The sequence below is a fragment of the Natrix helvetica genome, assembly GCF_964273705.1.
Source record: "Natrix helvetica genome assembly, chromosome: 2".
Classification (NCBI taxonomy): Eukaryota; Metazoa; Chordata; class Lepidosauria; order Squamata; family Natricidae; genus Natrix; species Natrix helvetica.
In genome coordinates this window covers 152,909,044-152,931,635 of record NC_138552.1, presented here as the reverse complement: position 1 = coordinate 152,931,635, position 22,592 = coordinate 152,909,044, and the positions used below count along the sequence as shown (strand labels likewise).

The 22,592-nt window shown below is 42.7% G+C and overlaps 1 protein-coding gene across 2 annotated transcripts in view; it reads left to right on the top strand.

Moving 5' to 3' along the window:
- Positions 1-20,945, top strand: part of RNF144A (ring finger protein 144A) — a 79,193-nt gene extending 58,248 nt beyond the window's left edge. The window contains exons 3-8 of one of the 2 annotated variants that reach the window (XM_081941117.1): positions 8,107-8,211; positions 8,359-8,419; positions 9,510-9,732; positions 10,396-10,543; positions 15,119-15,208; positions 18,093-20,945. In XM_081941117.1, the coding sequence (XP_081797243.1) occupies positions 8,107-8,211; positions 8,359-8,419; positions 9,510-9,732; positions 10,396-10,543; positions 15,119-15,208; positions 18,093-18,224 (759 nt within the window). In that variant the 3' untranslated portion in view covers positions 18,225-20,945. The remainder of the gene's footprint in view (positions 1-8,106; positions 8,212-8,358; positions 8,420-9,509; positions 9,733-10,395; positions 10,544-15,118; positions 15,209-18,092) is intronic. The other variant, XM_081941118.1, reaches the window with a different exon arrangement.
- Positions 20,946-22,592: the final 1,647 nt, after the last annotated feature.

Here is a 22,592-nt window from a genome sequence, read left to right as displayed (position 1 = left end):
GAAAAATTAGTTCCCTATTCAACCATACTGTGAGGCATAAGCCATTTTCTGTCAATTATCTCACAAAGAAGTTGGGGAAGATAAAACCTGTCACGCGTCCCTCATTCAATAACCAAGAAAGGAAACCCCCAACTCCATTTGTTTAGAGCAGTGGTTCCCAAAGTGGGCGGTACTGCCACTTGGGGGGTGGTGGGATGAGTTAGGGGGGTGCTAAGAGGCAAGGGGCAATGGCAGGGGGGCACTAAGAGGCAAGGGAGGTGGCAGAGGAGTGCTGGAGGTGGCCCCCTCGCAGGGCGCAATTCTGCCTGGGGCTCTGTTGGTCGCCAGTCAGTTGAGCACTTCCGGCAGGGGTGAAATTCAGCCGGTTCTGACCGGTTCTCCTGAACGGTAGGACAAATTATGGGCAGTTTGGAGAACCGGTAAAATGCACCACTGACTGGCTCCACCCTCACCTCCCGCCCCTCCCACTCACTCCTTTTCGTACCTCGTCTGCCTAGAGGCACAGATGCTGTTGCTGCTGCTCCCTGGTTCCCTCACTTATCTCAACCACGCAGCCCAGCAGATCTCTGCCCTGTGAGAGTCTTCCTTTGCTTCTATTCTAGCTACCTCCCCCACGCCCCAGCCAAGCTATTTCCCTCCGTCTGGGCTCTCCCTTGCAGAGCTGAGCCTAGCATTCAGTTTAAAATCCAGGGCAGGGGAAGGGGGCAACAGAGCAGCCAGGAGGAGGGAAAAAGTTTTTCTTTTTTTCTAAACTATTTCCCTCTGTCTGGGCTCTCCCTTGCAGAGCTGAGCCTAGCATTCAGTTTAAAATCCTGGGCGGGGGAGGGGGGCAACAGAGCAGCCAGAAGGAGGGGAAAAGTTTTTCTTTTTTTCAAGCTATTTCTTTTTTCACAAGGAGAGGAGGAGGGAGTGAGGGAGGCAGAGAGGGAGAGAGAGAAAGAGAAGGAGAGAGGAAGGGAGGAAGTCAGAGAGAGAGGATGAAAAGGAGGAAGGAAGTGAGAGGGAAAGAGGAAAGAAAGAGGGGAGGAGGGAGAAAGAAAGTGAGAGGGAGAAAGATGGAGAGAGAGGAGAGTATGAAAGGAGAGTGGGAAGGAGATAGGGAGAGAAGGGGGAAGGAAGGAGGAAGAGAAAGAGAGGAAGAGAGGAAAGAAGAAAGAGGGAGAGAGAAGGGGAAAAGAGGGAGGAAGAGAGGTGAGAGAGAGACAACTGAACTTTACTTATGAAAAGGTGTTAATTATGTCAATGGAAGAGATAGGAAACTGCATTAATGATATATATGTCAATGCGTTTTACTGAATTTTACTGTTACTATCTTCCTTCTGTCGTGCAAACCGCCCAGTCACGCCCACCAAGCCACGCTCACAAAACCGGTAGTAAAAAAAATTGAATTCCACCACTGGGTGGGGGGCACTGAGGATCAGTTTGTAGCACCAAGGGGGCAGTGGACTGAAAAAGTTTGGGAACCATTGGTTTAGAGTAAAGGTACTTTTACTGGATATGAAGTGAAAACAGCGAAAGTAAAGCAAGATCTGAGGCTAAATGGCGTGAACTCGTACATATCAAAAGTTTACCCAAATCCCTCCCCCCAACAACCCTGAGCTAAATGGCCAATCTCCAGCCCCCAAGGTGTGTCATGTGGGGTGCAACTTTAGGTGGCCTCATCCAGCTGGTATGCTGAAGACGGTTGGCTTGACCAGTCGGCATGCACAGAAGATGGTGAGAACAAAACTCCTTCATCGAGATATCACCTCGGGCACGATTCCCCTCCCAAATACCGAAAAACCCCTCCCTCCCTGTTACTATGGCAGCCGATAGTAAACAAGCAATATAGAGGCTGACACAATCTCCTATTCCCACATTTACCTTCGTGAGTATTTTTCAAGAAAGGTGATGTGATAGATAAGAACAGGACAGGCATATGTTTATATGAGCCTGAGTCTAAGACCTGCATTTTGAAAGTCTCTGTGGTTTTTTTGGGGGGGTGGCATATCATTTATTCATTGATTTGGTGAGTGGTGTTAATTAACCTGCATGCCTGTCTTAGCTAAATATGCCCACACATGTGAAAGAAAAAAAGAAGATAAAGCAAATTACATGATCTTCTTAGGCAGAGAAGCAAAAGACAATCTGTTAAACAACTGCCTGCAGCTCTGACATCTGGGTTTCAAAGAATGACATGCCAGAGAACAGAAAATCCATCTGGATTAAACACATAAATGTATTGACAGCAACAGCGATGGGAAAACATGCGGGGGTTGAACTGTATCCATCCAATTAAAAAAAAAAGGTTGCTTCAGTATTATTTGTAGTGGAAGTAACGAATTGGCTTCAAGCACAGAATCTTTGCCCTCATCTAATAAGGGAGCCACACACTGGGCCAGTGTTTCTCAATCTTGACAGCTTTAAGAGGCGTGGACTTCAACTCCCAGAATTCCCCATGCCTCTTAAAGCTGCCAAGTCCGAGAAACACTGCACTGGGCTAGCCAGGCAGTCTTCCCCCTCCCCCCCGCCCCTTTCTCCCAAAGTACTTAGATAAAACAAATGGCAGCTGAACATTCAGGGATAGCTATGGGGTGCTATTCCCCTTGCAGCGTCTAACTAGGTTCATATATGCTAGTGCCCCTGGCATAGTCAAATGACCTTTTCTTTGCTGCAGAGTCAGCAACGGAAGGCAAGAAAGCATTCTGGTGTTGCCTAGGCAACCATGCAGGATTTGCATTGAATCAGCCAATCTCCCTCCACCATCTCCCCAATTATTTTGAAGTATTTTCCAAATATTAGCAATGAAAATAAGAATTATGTTAGGCATATTTTCTCCCGTCTCTTCCTGTTTCTGTAAATTTTTTGGCTTCAGACAACTGCAACGATAATCAATCTGTTTATGTGTTTAGTACAATTTAAGCACAGATGGAACGTCAGAGTGCCAAGTTTGACAAATTGCATAGGATCTCATTTGCATTGATTGCTACACGTGTCTTAAGTGGTCCTGTAAGAAAATTGCTCTGGAGTGACCATATGTGGCCAAATATACTATATGCTTTTGTCTTCATATCACACAAAAACTCAATTACAAACTGGTTGTCCTCTATTTTCTTTCTCTTTTTTTGATCTACCATCTGCTGTCAGCCCAAATTGCTGATTTGTTTTTAACTGCTACGTTGCATTAATTTAGTGCAAAGTATACCTCTGGTCATAAGATGGGGGGGGGAGGGGGATTGTAAATAAATCCTCTTTATGGATTATTCCAAACAGAAAAAAATATTACAGCCTAACTTGGCCTCTGGAAAACAAACCATAAATGGTGGTTTACAGTTTTGTGAGCGGAAGTGGCACGCATTTGCCCCTAGAGCCGTGATGGCGAATCTATGGCACCCGTGCCACAGGTGGCACACAGAGCCAACTCTGCAGACACGCGAAACATCACTCAGGTCAGTTCCACTGTGCTTGAGTGCGCGCCTCCCATGGCCCAACTAATTTTTGGGTCTCTGCTGGGAAAAGTGCACCATGTGCGGTGGGGGGCAGCCCCCCACATGCCGTTTTGATTCTAAGAGGCTTCAGTGAAGCCTGATAGCACCAAAATGGGGTGTGGGGTGTATGCAGGGGCGGAGGGAGCGTGGAGGTTCACATGTGCATGGGGGGGCTGCTGCGAGGAGGCAATGAATCATGGGTGTCAGTATGCATGCACATGCTATTGCTCTCACACACACACGCTTTTGGCACCCGAGGCAAAAACGGTTCGCCATCACTGACTTAGAGCATTCTAATCTTTCTCCTCTCCACCCTTTCCAGAGAGCTGAACTTGATTCTACCTTGACATAGTGATGCAGAAACATCTGTCCTAGGACATTTTTAAAATTGAGATAATTCAGATTTTCCCCCCCCCCACTAACTTTGTATAGAACTGCATGTATGCATATATGAGAGTTACCCAACGCTGTCATGTTTCTTAGCCCGTGGGGTGAGAACTGTAGTGCGTGTGAAGCTTTCAAGGCTGCTTTCCTTTGGGAAGGCAGTCGATGACAAATATAAAAAATTCACTCCCTTGGCAATATTTGGAAAGCCATTATAAAAACCTCTTAAAGAATAGTCTAATTCTCACATTAGCACAATAGTGTCACTTTGGAACAGGAAGTAGATTGTGGTTAACTTTATTCTGGAACAATATCGACAATATCGGTCCACCATAGAAAGTGTCCTCACATATTGTATTACAGTATGGTACGCTGGTTTAACAGCTGCGGACAGGAAGGCACTATATAGAGAGTGATCAATTCGGCACAAGAAACCATTGGTTGCCCTCTGACACCACTGGATGACATCGCCAGATCTCGCTGCTTTAGCAGAGTAAGGAAGATACTCAGAGATGATTCACACTCTGTTCAGTCTTTGCACTTCTACCATCAAGAAAAGACATCACAGTATAGCCAGCCGAATAAACAGGTTTAAAGATAGTTTCTATCCTTGGGCTGTGAGACTTTTAAATACAACCACAATCACTCCATGCACACGCTAGGTTTTTTTTCTTTTTCTTTCTTTTTTCGTTTCTGTTATAATTTTGAGATTAAAACCCAATGTTGTTGTATTTAAGTACAATGACAATAAAGATTATACTTCTATTTATTCTATACTTACATAGTGGGTCATTTTTGATGTTTACTGCCAGATTCAGATCCTGCTTTAAAGGACATGAATTACTTTGAGATTGGGGATTGAAATTCATGAGCATTTGCAGGAAGCGGTCTTTTCAGAGGATAATAATTATCAAACACGTTTGATCAATTAGTGTACTCCTGAACAATTAACATACAAAACCTTGCTTTCTACGTATTCCCTTGTGGCAATGAATGGAAATGGGGGAGGGGATAGATTGTCTGCATAGCACAGACTGTTCTTGGCTCTTGCGTTTTCTCTTATGATTTATCTCTCAGCCTGCTCCAGGCTTATTCTGATTTACACCGTAGAGTAAACAACATTTTCCAGGCCAAGGGGTGATTTGGCATTAAGGTGGAATGGATCTAGAGGATTGGCATTTGTATGTGTGGTGTTGAAACAACAGCAAGAATCCTAAACTGGATTGAATGTTAAATTACAATTAATTCACTGAAATGAATGAAAAGCAGTGAATTGATAAAATACACTACTTATTTTTTCCTTTCTCTCAAATTGCAACATACAATTTGGTTATGTTTTTAGAGGTTTAGGAATCTAAATAAGTATTGCACATTGTGCACATTTTCTCTAGGGCTGCTATGCGTATTGTGCAAGCCACATTGTCTTAGATGAAAGCTGCCAGTTGACAAGAACAGAGCTAAAAGGTCATGATGGAAGAATGGGGCCAACATGGGTAGTTTCTCCTTCACCCTTACCTAAAATTATAAGAATAAATGTCTGAATCAGATGCAGACAGTCTTAAGTGAGTTCTTCAAATACAGCTTAAAAGTCGAGAAGCGTATTTTCTAAATATTTTCAGCAACACTCAGTAACAGCCCTAAAAACTGGCCCATAATTCCATCTAGTTTCTCAGCCATTCATCTCTCTATCCACATCTAAGTTGTTTCTTGGAAGCCGTGAAATATTTTACTTTTAACAAGTGCATTTCCACACAGAAAATGCTATTCAGTTAAACAGACAATAAATCTGATCAACTGATCCAGTTTGAAATCCAGTAGAGCTCTTGTGAGAAGAGAAAAACTCTTTTGCCATCCATCCCCTACAGATTATGCCACTGCATTAGATAATGTGGTGACGCTTGCAAGAAATTTCTTCTGGCCAGCCAGTACCATGATTAGCATAGTACTGAGGTTGCATGAATGAAACAATGACTGCCTGCTGTGGGGTTAGGCAGAATTTTGCAGTGTCCTGATTGTATTGAGCTGTACTATTCTGCTATAGAGAAAATAAAGAGAAGGTGGACTAAGAGTTCTTTTAACTTTATCATGTTTCCCCATTCTTTGGATTTGTGACTTGTAAATTCATCCTTACAAGTGATAGAAAACATGTACTCCTAATCCATTCTTTGACCTTTTGACTAGGATAGCAGCTACCAGTTTTTTTTCTTGATTCACACTGTTATCCATACAATTTTCATATGAACCTTCAAAATTTTGCAGCAAATATTGAGGCTCCTAAAATTTCCGCATCACCAAAAGCTTAATTTCTATAACAATAGACTCTGTGTGTGTGTGTGTGTGTGTGTGTAATGTTTTAAGATTATTGTTTTATTACTGATCTTGAATGGTCAAATAATAGTTTTTGTTATGAGAACTCGTGTGTCAGGGTTCCAAGTAACACATCGAACGAAAGAAGTCTCCGAGGCTTGAAGTTCCTCAAAGTTCCATTTTATTAGCGATGTCATATTGTCACATCTGGGAAAACCCAAATCTGAGCGTTCTGAGTTTTCCCCACCCAAAAGAAAGTCAAAGATCCAACTCCTGCACCCACAGGTCCATCACATGGTCCAATCAATTCACTGTCCAAACCGTAGACAATCCCCAGTCACTCCCATCCAGGCGCAGGCTGAATGCCCTTGACTCCCAGAGAAAGGAATGTTGTTATGGCTAATCCTCCCCCACTCCTTGCTATCCCCCCTCCCACTTTCCCAGCCACTAAATGTGCAAGCCCCGAAGCTCCAACAAAAAAGATGGCTTCCAGGGCTGACATTGTGTACTATAGTAGTTAATCACAAAGGAATATCCTCATCAGGCAATACATTGTTTAATCAGAAGTATTTCAACATTCTTAACTTTTATAAATGAATATCTCATAGGATGTTACAATATAAACAGAAAACTTTTACCATCTAGGGGCATAATAATTACACAGGTGTCTCACTCTGGGAAGTAATTATCATTAGTTCCCATCTGGCTCCTATGCAATGAACTGCACATTCTGTGCACAAGACAGTCATTCCCAGTCAGAAGAAGACATTACGGAAGTCCAGGGGATGTAGAAGTTCATTTCCTATTAGGAGAATTAGAAATGTACAGTGCACATTTGGGGATTCCATTGACACGAATGGGGAGATGGGAATTCATTGAAAGTTTGAAAACTAATGTTTACTAAATGCAGCTCATAAAAAAGATGATCCATTCAGCCACACATTTCACAGAATGGAATCATATTTCATATTTTGGTTTTGTTCATAAATGTAACAAGCAATTTCTTCAAAATTCTGCTTATGAAATGCACCTGGAGCAACTCCAGCTGTTAAGATAAGATGCCATAATACAGTATAGTTCTCCTTAAATTAGTCATTATGGTCCTCACTCAATATGTGATTCTGCACCCATGTTCTTTTTCCTAGCACATAATCAGAGGACAACAACTGCTTCCTTCTCCAAGTTTTTGCCTATCTTTTTTTATTCAGAGGGAAAGTAAGGAAACGAGTGACATTTATGAGCTGCAGGAACAGTATGTTTGATATTATACTGCCTGCAAAAAACATGGACCATGTAAGACCCTGCTGTCTCTGGTGACCTTTATGGTTTCCTTTGAAGTATTGAACAGCTAATAACTAGATGATAACACAGTAGACCAAATTTTGCTGTTGGATTGGTTCTGCTAGTAGGTGGTATTATCTCATTTGCGTGCAACTCTTCTTCTTCAAGCAAAGACAAGAAGAGGAAAGCTGCATCAATGTAGACCAAAGCAAACTGTTCCAATTGTGGTTTGGAAAAGGAAAGGGGAAAGGAATCAGGAAAGTGAAGGGAAGGGAAATGACCAAGTGACTAAAACTAAACTAACCTAAAACAAGAAACTGAAGTGGAACTCGGATATAAGGAAAGACTAAGTATGGGTATTTCTGACTTCAAATTATAGGTTGACCATGATATCCAATTTGGAACCATTCAAGTTCCTTAGACTTACCTGCTGAGTGAAGCATTCACTCAGCAAACCTTGTATCTTTGTTAACAAAGAATTATTGGAACGAATTTTGCAGATAATGGCACAAAAAGGGCTCAGATGTACCGTAATTAGGCTACTCCTGTGAATTAACTCCTAAGGCTTAGGTTGACTTCATTATCTGAAAAAGTATTCAGTATTCTACTGTATATATCTTCCAGTCACTGTGTGGCATTTATAGTTCTTTTCCCTGACTTTTCGCAGTGCCTGAAACAGTATGTGGAGCTTTTGATCAAGGAAGGTCTTGAAACAGCAATTAGCTGTCCTGATGCTGCTTGCCCAAAACGAGGGCATTTACAAGAAAATGAAGTACGTTCCCTCTACATCTTTATTTTACATTATAGTCACTCTCCCTTCTAATTATAAATCATGATTTTTTTTATTACGTTCCTTTTTATCTGATGTTACAATATAGTTATGTTAAATACTATTTCTCTCTTCTTCTCTCCTCAACAGATTGAGTGTATGGTTGCATCAGAAATCATGCAGAGATACAAAAAACTACAATTTGAAAGAGGTATCGTATGTGCTTACAATCTAGAATCCATAGTTCGCCCCAAACTAGGGAAATAATTTGGTTCCATTTTTTTCCAAGTTTCTTTATTCTGCTTTGTTCAGTGTTTTCTGGAATATTTCTGTTTCTTGTTATATAATTCACGGGGAGTGTTTTGAGGTGATTTTTATTTAATTTTTCATTAGATTTATATCTTGCCTTTATTTTGTACAACTCAAGGAAGGCATCCATAATACTCCTGCCTCCTATTTTCTCCACAACAAACACCCTGAGAGAGAATGACTGGCATCTTTCATGGCTAAGGCAGACTACAACTCATCATGTTCTGAATTTTGTTCCTATGTCTTAACCACTACCCCAAACTCACCGACATTTCATGCCCATACAAAATTTGGTTGGCTCTAATTTGGGGAGATAAAAATAGTTAAAACAAAGTCACCCCACAGGCATGGCAAAGAAGATTTATATAAGAGATCATTATAGTATCTTTGGTATTGTGTTATTAAAAATCAAGATGATAGACTAGGTTCAAGCAATGTTTTCATGGCTACGAGAAGAGAGGTGTTGTTGCAAAGAGTTTTTCAATTACTCTTTTTTTCTCACCAAGGACTCCTGGGGATAAGGTGATTAAGCAGTTTGTTTTTCTTTTGTGAGGGTGGTGTGGGAAAGGTTTTTTTTTTTACCATATGTAACATTATTTTATTAAGGGAAACCAAATTCTGATGAATGTAGGTTCTTCTTCCAAGAAACTACTGTGCATGGGGTGTTGTAGAAACTGTGGGAAGGAAACAGAGGCAGGAATAGCTCGTGGTTTTTTTTGCTTTCTCATTGTATTTGAAAATAAAATCTTTGCATTGTTCCCTGCATGTTCTATATTAGTGAAAACTTTAGAATGCAGTGTTATCAGACACTGGACATTCCTCATTGTGTTCCACAATTCCAAGTCTTCACCTTTGTCATTGGGATTTAAGCAACTGCCTTATACCAGATTATTGATATCTAATATATTATCCCAGTCCTCCATAGAGATTAAATTTATTAATTCTGCTTTTAAATTACAGCTTTTTTCAACTGTGCCTTATCTCCTTAACAGAAGTGCTTTTGGATCCCTGTCGGACTTGGTGCCCGTCTTCTTCCTGCCAAGCAGTTTGCCAGCTTCAGGAATCAGGACCTCAGAGCCCCCAGTTGGTGCAGTGCAAAGTCTGTGACATAGAGTTTTGCTCAGCATGCAAATCTAACTGGCATCCAGGACAAGGATGCCAAGAGAATATGCCAGTCAGCTTCCTTCCAGGGGAAACAAGGTACAAAGCTACTGAGTGAGGTGCCTGTATTCCCAACATATTATTAGCAGCTTTTTCACTTAGCTTTCACAAGGCTGGTTTCATCGCTATTGTCTCAGGTGGCTTGTTGTTAGTTTACTGGATTTTTTTTAACCTTAGTATCAGTAACAACCACAGCAGAGGACATGGGGCTCAGAGTGATGCAAGTAAGAAGTAACATCATGATGTTGCAGGGCAAACCCTCTCTTCTTTTATAGGCAATGTAGCATTATAAGCATGCTCCAAAAATGAAAATCTTGCCCTGTGTTACTGTGCAGATATTACTTTTTAGCATTATCCAGTTAGATTGAATAACAAAACTAAAGGATGGTCTTAGAATCTGTCTTTGAATATGGTTGTATATCTCCCTTTTTACGACCCTGGGGTCCCTATTCAGGGTAGAGTTTGGACGACTATATAGAGTTGAGCATTTACTGGCTGGGTGCCCTTCTTAATGCCTACATAGGGTTCGGAGCAAATATTTTTTCTTTGCAAACTAGGAGAGAGAAACATCTGCCAATAACTAGGTTTGAACTCTCAACCTTCCAAGTGGGAGGTGGCAGTCTTCACCATTGGGCCACACAGAAATAATTTCAATTTGAAAGTGACCCGTACTGAAAGAGTATTTGTTCACTAATATAATCAATCTGTTTCTTCCAGCTCTGTTTATAAAATGGAAGAAGATGATGCTCCAATCAAGCGCTGCCCAAAATGCAAAGTTTATATTGAAAGGGATGAAGGCTGTGCCCAAATGATGTGTAAAAATTGTAAGCATGCCTTCTGCTGGTATTGTCTGGAATCACTTGATGTAAGTTTTTGTTTTAAGATGAGAATATTATTGTTCATTAAAACTACTGCAATCAGGACCCAAAAAGTAGACCCTTTAAATGCCATTCTCAATAAGGGGGAGATAGCATCCATGTATGTCCGTACTCTGATTGGACTGAGTCTGATTACTAATAAATTAGCAAGCCTTATAACCCCATCCTGATGTGACTCCACCCAGTTTTCCGACTCAGTCCACTCTGGGACGATCGGGTTATCCAACTTTCTCTCATAATTGTGACTTTGAACATTCTACGACAAGTGGCTGAATGCTGCGCTGAGGTTTGGGGCCGTGAGTATTTCTGGCCCAACCATTCCAGGCCATAGTTCATAGCCAAGGGGCCTCGGCCCACAGGTTTGTGTGCGTCCCGATTATCTCCTACCTCGGTGACTCTTGTCACGTCGTGACTGTCTAATTGAGGGGAAAGGAGCAGCCATTTGTCTTAGCCATTTCCACGCTACGCGCGCCTTCTCCCATCGTCCAGATGCACACGCAGCAGCGCGATGCTACTTCTGAGCGCCGGAGAGATTGGGAGCAAAACAGTTTCACTCCTGGAGCTCGTGCACCCTGTGCAAACCGTCCGGAACCGCGAGGCCTATGCAGCCTCTGGTGGGCCTAGCGGCCCCGGATCAACCAAAAAGCACACAAATGCCATTTTGACTGGGGGCGGAGCCCAGATCAGTCGTGGCCGCCATTTTCAACACCTCAATTGGGTGACTACCTCAATGGCTGACAGCAACAGACAGGGCCTTGTGGCAGGCGCCGTCAGAAGCACTGCTGAAATCGATCAGGGCCTTCTCGCAATAGGGCAACAGATGCCCTCTCCCCCCTCACGTTTGTCACCTCAGGCCCCCTCAAGAGGAAAAGCGCCCAGTAAGACCTCATCCTCCTCATCTCATAAGGGGTCCAAGGCCAAGAAGTCATCGAAGTTGAGCTCCAAAATCTCCCATAGGGAGGACTTGGAGCCTACACAGCAACACGCTGATGCCTTTCCTGCCCCAGGGGGCCGGCCTAGCCCACTGCCACCTCTAGAGCTGGAGATCAGCCAGGGGCCTTTCAGTCCGATGCTCCCTATGGATACCTCTGGGGCAGCGCAATACACAGGCCACAACACAGGCCAGCGGAGGCCACCTTTACCCCGACTGCGGCCCGAGGGACAATGGATCACACCGCCGACAGCCTGTCCAGTGCCGGCCATCCCACCAATGGCTTCAGGTATCCAAGACTTCCTCACAGAGGCCATCAGGCAGGGCATCACGGCGGGCCTCCAGGAGAGATCCCAAGGGGCACAGTCAGGGGGCACCCGAGCTATGCTGGGTGACAGGGTCTCACGAGCAGGGACGCCTACAGAATTGCTTACTCAGTTGCCTCTGGCGGACCTTATCCGCAGCCCTTCCCCCACCTCTGAAGAAGGGGAGATTAGGGACGCCGAGCTCTTGTCAATAGCAGCTGAACATATCTCCAGGGTGGATAATGTTAGACTGACTGGATTAGCAGGACCAGGGTAGACCAAGCAGAATGGCGATTGCACCCTTCTCTTTTTCAGGAGATTTCGAGACATTTTGGCATGCCGATTGTGACTTATTTGCCACCCCTTCCAAAACACAACTTCCCAGGATCTACTCAAGATTCCACACACCGGAAGCGGAAGGGATGGACTCTCTTCGCAGCCCCTGGCCAAGGGGTCTGCTTTATGCCTTCCCACCTCCTCCCCTCCTCCCCAGGGTGATCCGCAGAGTCATCAATCTCCGGGCAGAGGTCATCCTGATAACCCCCTTTTGGCCACGGCGACCATGGTTTGCCCACCTCCAGTCGTTGTCGTCAGAGCGGCCCTGGAGGATTCCTTCGGAACAGATAGTGCTCACCCAGGGTTCGCTGGAACACCCGGAGGCTCCAGTTGACCACCTAGCGGTTGAGCGGCTCGCTCTGAGAGGGGGCGAGTACTCAGACAGAGTCATTAACACGATTCAAGCCTCCAGTCGGCCGTCCATGACACACATATACAATGCCGCATGGAAGATTTTCTTTAATTGGTGTTCCAGTAAGCGTATCATTCCAGAGAGCTTGTCCGTTCCCCAGGTGCTGGAGTTCTTGCAGGAGGGGCTGGACAGGGGACTCTCACCTAACACCATTGGACACCAGGTGGCGGCCTTAGGCACCGTACTTACCTGGGGAGGGGGGCAAACCCTTTCGCAACACCCCACAGTCAAGAGGTTCCTGAAGGGGGCTACACAGCTGTGACCTCCCCTAGTACACAGGTACTCCACTTGGGACTTACCAAGGTACTCGAGGCCCTTACCAAGCCGCCTTTTGAACCTCTACGCAAGGTCTCCCTACAGATACTCTGGTCTTTCTGGTGGCGATAACATCAGCCCGAAGGATCTCGGTGATACATGCCCTATCCGTTCAGGAGGACCTGTGTAAGTTCTATCAAGACAGGGTCGTACTACGCCTGGACCCTACATTCATCTCAAAGGGGGGATCCTGGTTTTACCAAGCCCAGTAGCTTGTCTTACCTGAGTTCTGCCCCGCGCCTGAGCATCCGTTAGAGAAGCTTTGGCGTACTCTCGACGTATGCTGAGCCCTTCAAATTTATATAGATCGTACGTCTCCATTACGTAAGATGGAGACGCTTTTTGTCTCTTTTTGTCCCGCATCCCAGGGGCAGAAAGTATCTGTAGCTTGCATTGGCAGGTGGGTCAGGCGTTGCATTGTGATGGCATATGAATCGCAAGGGGAGACGGTTCCGAGGGACATCACCGCTCATTCCACGAGGAGCGCCACCTCCACCATGGCGTGGGCTGCTCAGGCTTCCTTGGACGAGATCTGCAGGGCAGTGGCATGGGTGTCCCCTTCGCCCTTTATCAGGCACTATAAACTAGATAAGTTCGCTTCTGCGGACGTGGCTTTTGGCTGTAGGATCCTGCAAGCGGTCAGGTCAGAGAGTCACCAGCTAGAATGGTCTACTTCCCTCCCTTGAGAACGGCTGGGCTTGGGTATGTCCCATACATGGATGCTATCTCCCCCTTATTGAGAAAGGGCGTTGGTACTTACCTGATATGCTTCTTCTAACAAGGGGGAGATAGCATCCAGCCCCTCCCATCTGGTACTGGTTCTAGCTGTGCCTCAGTGTTGTATATAATCTGACCTCCTTAAAAGTTCAAGACTATTTGTACCGTTTATAATTTCTTACTAAAGCCATTGTTGGATAACATCGTTGCGTCTGTATTTATTTCCTTCATCAAAAAACTGGGTTGAGTCACACCAGGATGGGGTTATAAGGCTTGCTAATTAATTAGTAATCAGACTCAGTCCAATCAGAGTACGGACAGTGTCAACCCCTACATGGATGCTATCTCCCCTTTATTAGAAGAAGCGTATCAGGTAAGTACCAACACCCTTTTTATAGGATATTCCAAATTCGACAAATGAATAGACCAACATTGATAAGTTAACCATTTAAATATTAAATTCTTTATTATTATGTTACATTTGTAGAAGTAACAATTTATTGTATACATATTCATTGGAATAGAAATGAAATGGAACGAATGGAACAGAAAAGAACAGAATAGAATAGAATAGAATTCTTTATTGGCCAAGTGTGATTGGACACACAAGGAATTTATGGTATGTAATACCATTTCAGGAAGACAGCAATAGTTGAAAAGCTAACATTTGGGATTTGTACATTGTTGTGGCCCAGCAGCGGCCGGCTGAGCTGTTGGTGGACTCTGACAGCGATGACCATTATGGGTCTGCTCTGGAGGATGAGGAAGACTCTAGAGGGTGTTTGGAATCAGAGCAGGAACTAGAGAAGCCTGTTGGCCACCAGGTGGCATCTGAGTCAGGGAGCAGTGAGGAGGAACAGAGGGAGGTTGTCCCTGATGTGCGTGTGCGTAGAGCTGAGAGGAGAAGGGAGCATCTGTGGAGAAGACGTCATAGAAGGAAATAGGGACAGCTGGTTACCGTTGTGGCCCCTCCCAAAGAGTTTATAGGTGGAGCGACGGGAGGGGAATCTTTGCAGGAAACAACAGTCCATTTTACTAGCTGTTGAGAAAGCATTCCGTAAGTCTAATCTTGGTTTCTTGAAGATAGCGTTCTAGGCTCCTAGCCAAGGGGTGGCTTTATCTCCGTAATTAGTCATGACAGACAGCCAAGCCTGTGTCTGCATATCTCGGGACAGAACATATATACTATACAGTACAGTATATACAGCATATGACATTATTGTCATTAGAGAATCACAATGTTGAAGAAATATGTCAAGTATCAAAGACCAATTTACAGAACAACTGTATTGATGTTCCACCCATATTTGCAAAAGACAATCAAGGATAATAAGAACAATGATGTTGCTGATGATTGCTATGCCATTATGGGCATCTGCATCATTTGGAGTGAGTGACCTTTTCACTTCACTTTGCCTATTTTGGGCTGGTGCCTAATGAGTGTAGACATGAATATTGCCAGCCTTTCTTAGGAGAAGCTTTATGAACGTTTGCCATGATTCAGCATCCAAACCTCCAAAAAGTCTTTTTTTCTACTCTTTTCTAGGATGACTTTCTCCTTATACATTATGACAAAGGACCTTGCCGAAACAAGTTAGGTCATTCAAGGGCATCGGTTATTTGGCACAGAACACAGGTAGGTGATTCTCTATCTTTACTGTGCAGAGTTTAAGTGAATTTAAAGAATTCTGGCTCAAAAATTATGAAATAATTCCATATTTATGGAGTAATTGCTCATAAAAGAAATGAGTCAAAGAAAATAGGAAATAGTTTTTTTTTTAAAAAATGATCTTAGCTAACTACTTTTGCACAGTCACTGTACTTTTTACAGTCAGTTTTGTTGTTGATAAACTTTGTTGCAAAATCACAAGAGTGATCACAATTTGTGGAGTGGTTAAGGCACCAGGCTAGAAACTGGGAAACTCTGAATTTCAGTCCTGCTTTAGGCACACAGCCAGCTGGGTAACCTTGAGTTACTTGACTCCCTCTCAGCCTTAGGAAGGAGGCAATGGCAAACCACTTCTAAAAAAAACCTTGCAGGAAAACTTCAGAGTTAAATCCAGGCAGTTACTAGGAAACAACACTGACTCAAAGGCACAAAGAATCACAGAGTGCAATCCTAACTTACAGCAGAGAGTATGGGAAGAGACTATCTCCTCCCAACTATACTTGCTAAGATTATCAGGATGGAAAGAGTTGAGGAATGTTTTCCTTGGGCTTCTTCTCTTGAATATCTTTGTCCTTTCTCCTGAGGACTTTCTAGAACAGGGATCTCCAACTTGGCAAATTTAAGCCTGGAGGACTTCAACTCCCAGAATTCTGGGAGTTGAAGTCCGCCAATCTTAAAGTCGCCAAGGTTGGAGACCCCTGTTCTAGAGGAGTACTTCTAATCGTTTCACCTGCCTGAATCCAGCTGCTCCTTTGCCGCTGGACTCTGGGAGCTTCCAGAGAATATTTCAACATGTCTTAACATCTTCCCTTGTGGTTCGGAAGGGAGGAAAAGTGGTTAGGATTGTGCTCTGGTTTCTTTTGGAAAGGAATTAAAATACTCCTGGAAGCATTGCAACAACCTAAGGGAGAGGGATGGCTGCTATAGTTATTATGGATAAAGTAACACAGCCAGCTGTGAAGGAGGAAGCCATAATATTTTTCATGAAGTGAAGCAGTCATAAATTCACCCCTCTGCAAAATGAATTGTTAGAAAAATTAAAATAATGTGGATTTTTTGCAACCGCATAGGACTTCCAAGTATGCAGTTACATAACATGCTTTAAATCTCCAGAAGTGAATGTTGTTCAACCCTGCCATCTGGTGACCAAAAAAAGGACTTTCACTTCCTGATGAAAAATAGTAAACTCTAAATATTATTAAGTAGTTAACATAGATTCAATTTTTCCTTGAGAAAGGAAAAAATCTGAAAATAGACTTTAAAATAAATATGACTAGATTATTTCAACACCTATGGGGGAATCTGTTTGAGCTCTCACTCTGCTGTGCTAACATTTAGGTTGTCCCTTGTAAAACCAAGAAAATTTTACTTTCCATTCTTTTGCTTAAGAAACTCTTGGTGAGCTCAGCAGAAGGTTTGAGTCTTGCATTAAGTAGGATCAAGATTCATATCTAATATCTTGCCAAATTCAAAATCTGTGATGCTTTCATTCAACCTCACAGAATCAACATAAGCTAAAATACTTCAGAAATGAGGGACGACCTTGCTGCTCCTTTCTATCTCTACTGCCTTTAATCTGCCTAATGCCAAATTTGCCCTGCAATTCTTTAGTCCTTATCCTTATTCTTGCACTTTGTGTCTTGTTAGATCAGATGGTGACTCCAAACATGTCTCTGTTCTGAGACTTGTGGAACCCAACCTGTCCCTAGTCTTAGTGCTAGAATCACTATATACTTTTCCTTCAGTAGAAGGAGCATTTATTGGCTGCAGAATTGTAAGTGCTGTTGGATGCAGCCTCCACTGTTTGCATGGATGGAGAAGCCATGTGCCCCGTTGAGGGTGATCTGAAACAGCAGAACTCTCCAAAGCTCTTAGAATAGAATAGAATTCTATGTTGGCCAAGTAGGATTGGACACACAAGAAATTTGTCTTTGGTGCATATGCTCTCAGTGTACATAAAAGAAAAGATACATTTGTCAAGAATCTTAAGGTACAGCACTTAAAGATAGTCATAGGGTACAAATAAGCAATCAGGAAACAATATCACTATAAATCGTAAGGATACAAGCAACAAAGTTATAGTCATGCAGTCATAAGTGAGAGGAGATGGGTGATAGGAACGATGAGAAGACTAATGCAGACTTACTGAATAGTTTGGCAGTGGTGAGGGAATTATTTGTTTAGCAGAGTGATAGCGTGCGGGGAAAAACTGTTCTTGTGTCTGGTTGTCTTGGTATGCAGTATTCTATAGCATCGTTTTGAGGGTAGGAGTTTAAACAATTTATGTCCAGGATGCAAGGGGTCTGTAAATATTTTCATAGCCCTCTTTTTGATTCATGCAGTATAAGACTCAAGGGCCAGTTGGGTTGTCAATTTGGATTCACAGAATGCCTTTTCATTTGTCCACAAGAAGTCCAGGGATTTGGGGGAGCCCTGGAAATGTGCATAACTAGTGGAAACAATTTCTGTTCCAAAAGGGAATAATGAAAGGGAAAAGGAGATGTTTTTCTTGTGTAAAGGAATCTCAAAACATTTACCAGTCTTTCCTCTTGCATTTCTACTGACGGTGTCTGAATATCAGAAATAATTGTTTCCTCTCGCCCCAAAGCTTCCTTCCCCACATATGATTAGTCTTCCTCTATCTCTACCTTCACTGACAGAGGAAGAAATGGGAGCACCCTCCAATTGGAAACCAGATTTTCCAGTTAACTCTTATTCTTATGTGGTCCTCCACCAAAAGATGAAAACATAGTGGGCCGAACAGTTAATAGGGCTCTATCAATTCTCATCCTGTTAAGCAGAATAGAAGAACATTTTTCACCTGTGTTACTTTTTTCTTTTCCTAATGCAGGTTGTGGGGATTTTTGCAGGATTCGGCCTGCTGTTACTAGTGGCATCGCCCTTTCTTCTCCTCGCGACTCCATTTGTCCTCTGCTGCAAATGCAAGTGTAGTAAAGGAGACGATGACCCTCTGCCTACTTAGAGAGAATGAAGACGGGACCTACTCATCATCGCTGTCGATTTCCTAACCCCACCCCCCACCCTTTTGCACTTAATCTTGTTAGCGTCTTGCCTTATTCCACTTTGAATGAGAGGTGAGGCACCAGAATTCTAGGAACTACTGATACCAGAGTTTCCTATCCACCAGTCAGATTATGGGTAACAGTTTAAGGACTGGCAGAAAACAAGCTGAACATTGGAAGTATGTGCATCAATGATCTGAGTCATTCCTTCTTCTCTGGAGGACAGCATTCTCTGGAACTGAGTGACACTACCCAGATGAAAATCTTCACGTATCTATTCACATTAAACTGGAGAGGTTCTTACCCATGGCAAAGGTGGTTTTTGCAAACCCGTTACCAATTATAATATGTTAATTTTAGATGTGACTTCCAATATCTGTTTATTAAAATCAATTTCTTAATATTTGCAATTGGGAAACGTCTAAGCATTCTTGTCTCATCTCCAGTGCCCATTCTCCTCCTGACACAAAATAATGGCATCCAGATAGGTGCCCCAGGCCTTAGATTTTCAAGACTAAAAGGTGCCATTTCTGCCTACTAGTATTTGAAAATCTATGTAAGCTGAATAGGTGGATATGTCTGCATTTTGCTTTTTTTAATTTAAATTTGCTTGAGGGTTGGGAGGGAGGATTTTAACGTTTTATGGTTGAGTTATATGGCCCAGAACTGTTACATAATCAAGACTCTTTTAAACATCAAGGTGATATTAAATCCTTAATTTAACAGATCTCAGTTTAGAGGACTTCAGATTTAAGAGACAAAATCTGTTAGAACAGGAATATGCCAGGCTGGGAATTGGCACCATGGCAGTAGAGGAATAGCAGGGGAGAAGAGAAGGGGAAGGGGCTGGGATGATTGGGGGCTGGCCAATAGGATATGCCACTTTGGGAGATGCCAAGTTGAGGAAGGCAGGGATATGCACCATGCCCTGATTGCCAGCCTGGTCCAACTGTGCCTTTCGTTTCCTACCTAGATTTGTTTATACCTATTGTTTATTACCTATTTGCTACATGTAAATAGAGCTGCTCTAATCTGGTATCCTTTTACATAACTAGGAAAAAAATACTTTGTAGAAGCCAAGCGTGTTCTAAATTTCAGGAAAGTCTGAGGCTTATGATTTCTCTTTCGGCAGTAGGTCTGAAGTCATAACACTCACCATCATTTCCCACATGGACTCTGCTTTGGGACCCATGAAAGAAGCAGAACTAATTTTCATCTTTAAGGAATCAGGCCATTCTGATGACAGGAAACATCACTTGTCTCATTTACCTGTTTCTTTTGTTCACCCTGAAGTTCATCTTCTTTAGATCCCTTTCCTTATATTTTGACTAATATTCTCTTCTGAAAGGCCATAAAATGGATATCTGGCTACAGTTGATAACTCACCATTGATTACTTTGTTTTGGGTGAAAACTATAAAGTGTAGATATTAAATTAGGAGGAAAGCATTAGCTCAAAATGTTCTATAATCAACTGAAACCCGGAAATGAAAAAAATATTTAATACCTATGTAAGACAATTGAAAGAGAAAATATTTTGTGGCACAATAAGGACATAACCATTGGGCTGAGGGTTTGTACTCGTTATCTAATGCAATTCTGGCCATTTCTGTCCTCCCGTAACAAAAATGTAATCCATTGGTTGCATTGTCTTAATCTTTTCTCTCTTTTTTTTGCTAGTAACAAAAATGAAATCACTTCTCGTTTTCCCGTTTATCATTTTTTTAGATGATTAGCAGAGGTAAAGAGTGACATTTGTCTCTGGCACCAGTGGAAAACCCTAGCCATAATTGGCATCCAAGACACAGCAATCCTTTCAAAATAGTAGTGGGAATTGGAGAGATGAAATATCCTTATTGTGATCCTAACTGGAATCTTTGCACCTCGTCCACGTTCTTGACATTTAGCATAAATTAAAAAAGAATTGTTTTAGGCAACCGAAGCAAACCAACAAGCGGTAGGCATCCATTCCTACCTGCAGTGAGGTCAAACGATGAAATGTGTGTCAGGATATCACGGTACAAGCTCACAAAGGCCATTGCAACAGCTCTTGTCCTCACTCCTCCTGACACCTATGTAAAGAAACAAGGCATTTGCAGTAGCTTCTCTTTGAATCATTTTGCAGGAATGCCGGGGGCCCTCCAAAGGTGAAGCATGAGCAAATTTGAGAGCCATTGTAAATTTGTGCATATGCAAAATACCCTGCAAACTAGTTTTACAAAGGGTTTTGTCCTAAACAAAGTGTAATGGAAATAGTGGCATTAAGGGATTTTTAACCATCGTGCTTGCTAATGCATTCTGCAAATGACAAAACTCGTCTTTTGTGTCTAAAGTCCCCTGCTGGTTCCTGCTTTGTTACACATGTAATCCTGTTTTATTGGAGTCCAAAAATATTAGATCTAGGTATGTGCCATACAGTTGAATCATCCCTGCTCATTGAACCATGATTATTTTTTTTAAATCTTGTATAGAGAAGCATGGAAGAGTCCTACATATCGATAAATGATGTTGACTTACAGTAAAAGAAATACATTTTGTTCCTGTATTTGAAATGTAACTACATTTTGTGCCACTAACACTGTGATGTATAAAAGAGCTGTTGAATGCCTTTGAATGTTGTTTTGTACTTTGGAATCATATCAAAGAGTTTTATTTGTAATTTCAATAGATATTTTAAATGAATCTCTCTTCTGTCTGTTTGGGTTTTTCCCCCAGCCCTTGACTTACTCTACTCTGGAGCTGTACTTACGTGCAACCAGAGTTAACCACTACTTTCCCTAGTCAAGTGGTGGTGGCCAGTGATGTCACTTCATATTCTTAAGGGATAGTGATATCATTGGTAATGGACAGTGTTCCCTGTTTACAGACGCCCCCAAAGATATAGTGATTCTGCTCTCACTTTCCGCTACCTTCTCTAGCTTCTCAGCACCTTGTCTTGCCCAAAAAGATATCATTCAACTGGCATAAGGCCACCAATAGCTTTCTGAAATGGGGAGAAATAAACATTCTGTGACTTTTCCCCTCTCTGGATTATGAAAAGGTGGAGTTCCCCCCCCCCCCAGATTAGACTCCCATTCTGTTGCCAGAGAAAGCTCATAAACCAGAAAGCTATCAATTTATTCCATTGTAGCTTGACCAGGTGGCTCAGTGGCTAAGACGCTGAGCTTGTTGATCAGAGAGGTCAGCAATTTGGCAGTTCGAAACCCTAGTGCCGTGTAACAGAGTGAGCTCCCATTACTTGTCCCAGCTTCTGCCAATTTAGCAGTTTAAAAGCATGTAAAAATGCAAGTAGAAAAATAGGGACCACCGTTGGTGGGAAGGTAACAGTGTTTCGTGTGCCTTTGATGTCTAGTCATGCCGGGCACCTGATCATGGAGACGTCTTTGGACAGCGCTGACTCTTTGGCTTTGAAATGGAGATGAGCACCGCCCCCTAGAGTCAGGAACAACTAGCACATATGTGCAAGGCGACCCTTTACCTTACCTTTTAGCTTGACCTTCTATCACAAACTGCACTTTGTCTGCTTGCTTCCAGGAAAAATAAACCAAGAATGGTTTAGCAATGAAGGTTGGCTCCTTAAGGTGGCTTCTAATCTACCCAACAGTCGGGAGCAAGAGTGAAGGTTTCCTTGGCCAATCCAGTGTTTTGCTTCTCTTCAACTGAAATGAGCTTTCCCTGCATTGTCCTCATCTAAGGACATGAACTGTGTGACATCAGCTTGCATGCATGGAGGTCCATGTATGTGCTTGTTTGGATATGCAGGGAACACATTCATAATGGAGATGAAGTAACCGGCAGCCCTCTCCCTAGCTTGTGTTACCTCAGGGGAGGGTCTTAATCAATATGCACATTTCTGTGTCATTTCCTCTCACAATTCAGGGAAATAACTTTTAACGGTGGACAGAAGAACTGCTTCAAAGGCTCTGACCTTATTTGGCGATCACAGCCACCATGTTTCTACTGTCATTTGTAAAATGACAATTATTAAAAGGAGTGAAAGAGGACAATTAACTTCTTTGCCAGCACTGCTCTCTAATAAGAGGAAGGAATGTTGACTAGTATGATCTACAGTGTTTTGTGGCACGTTTCAGTTTTGAATGATTAACTTAGTAAAGGTTTATCATAAAAAAAAAAACACAACTCAATTCTTTGCTTAACAATCAGGTTGCCAGTCCCATTTACAATCACTAAAGGAGGAGTATCTCTTTTAACAGGTTTTGTCAGGGGTGATATTCATGGGCCTGTCCTGGAGATCTTGGCAGCGATTTTGGACAGCTGTCCATTACCCTTACATATTGTCCCCAACACCGACTATTTTTATGATGGATA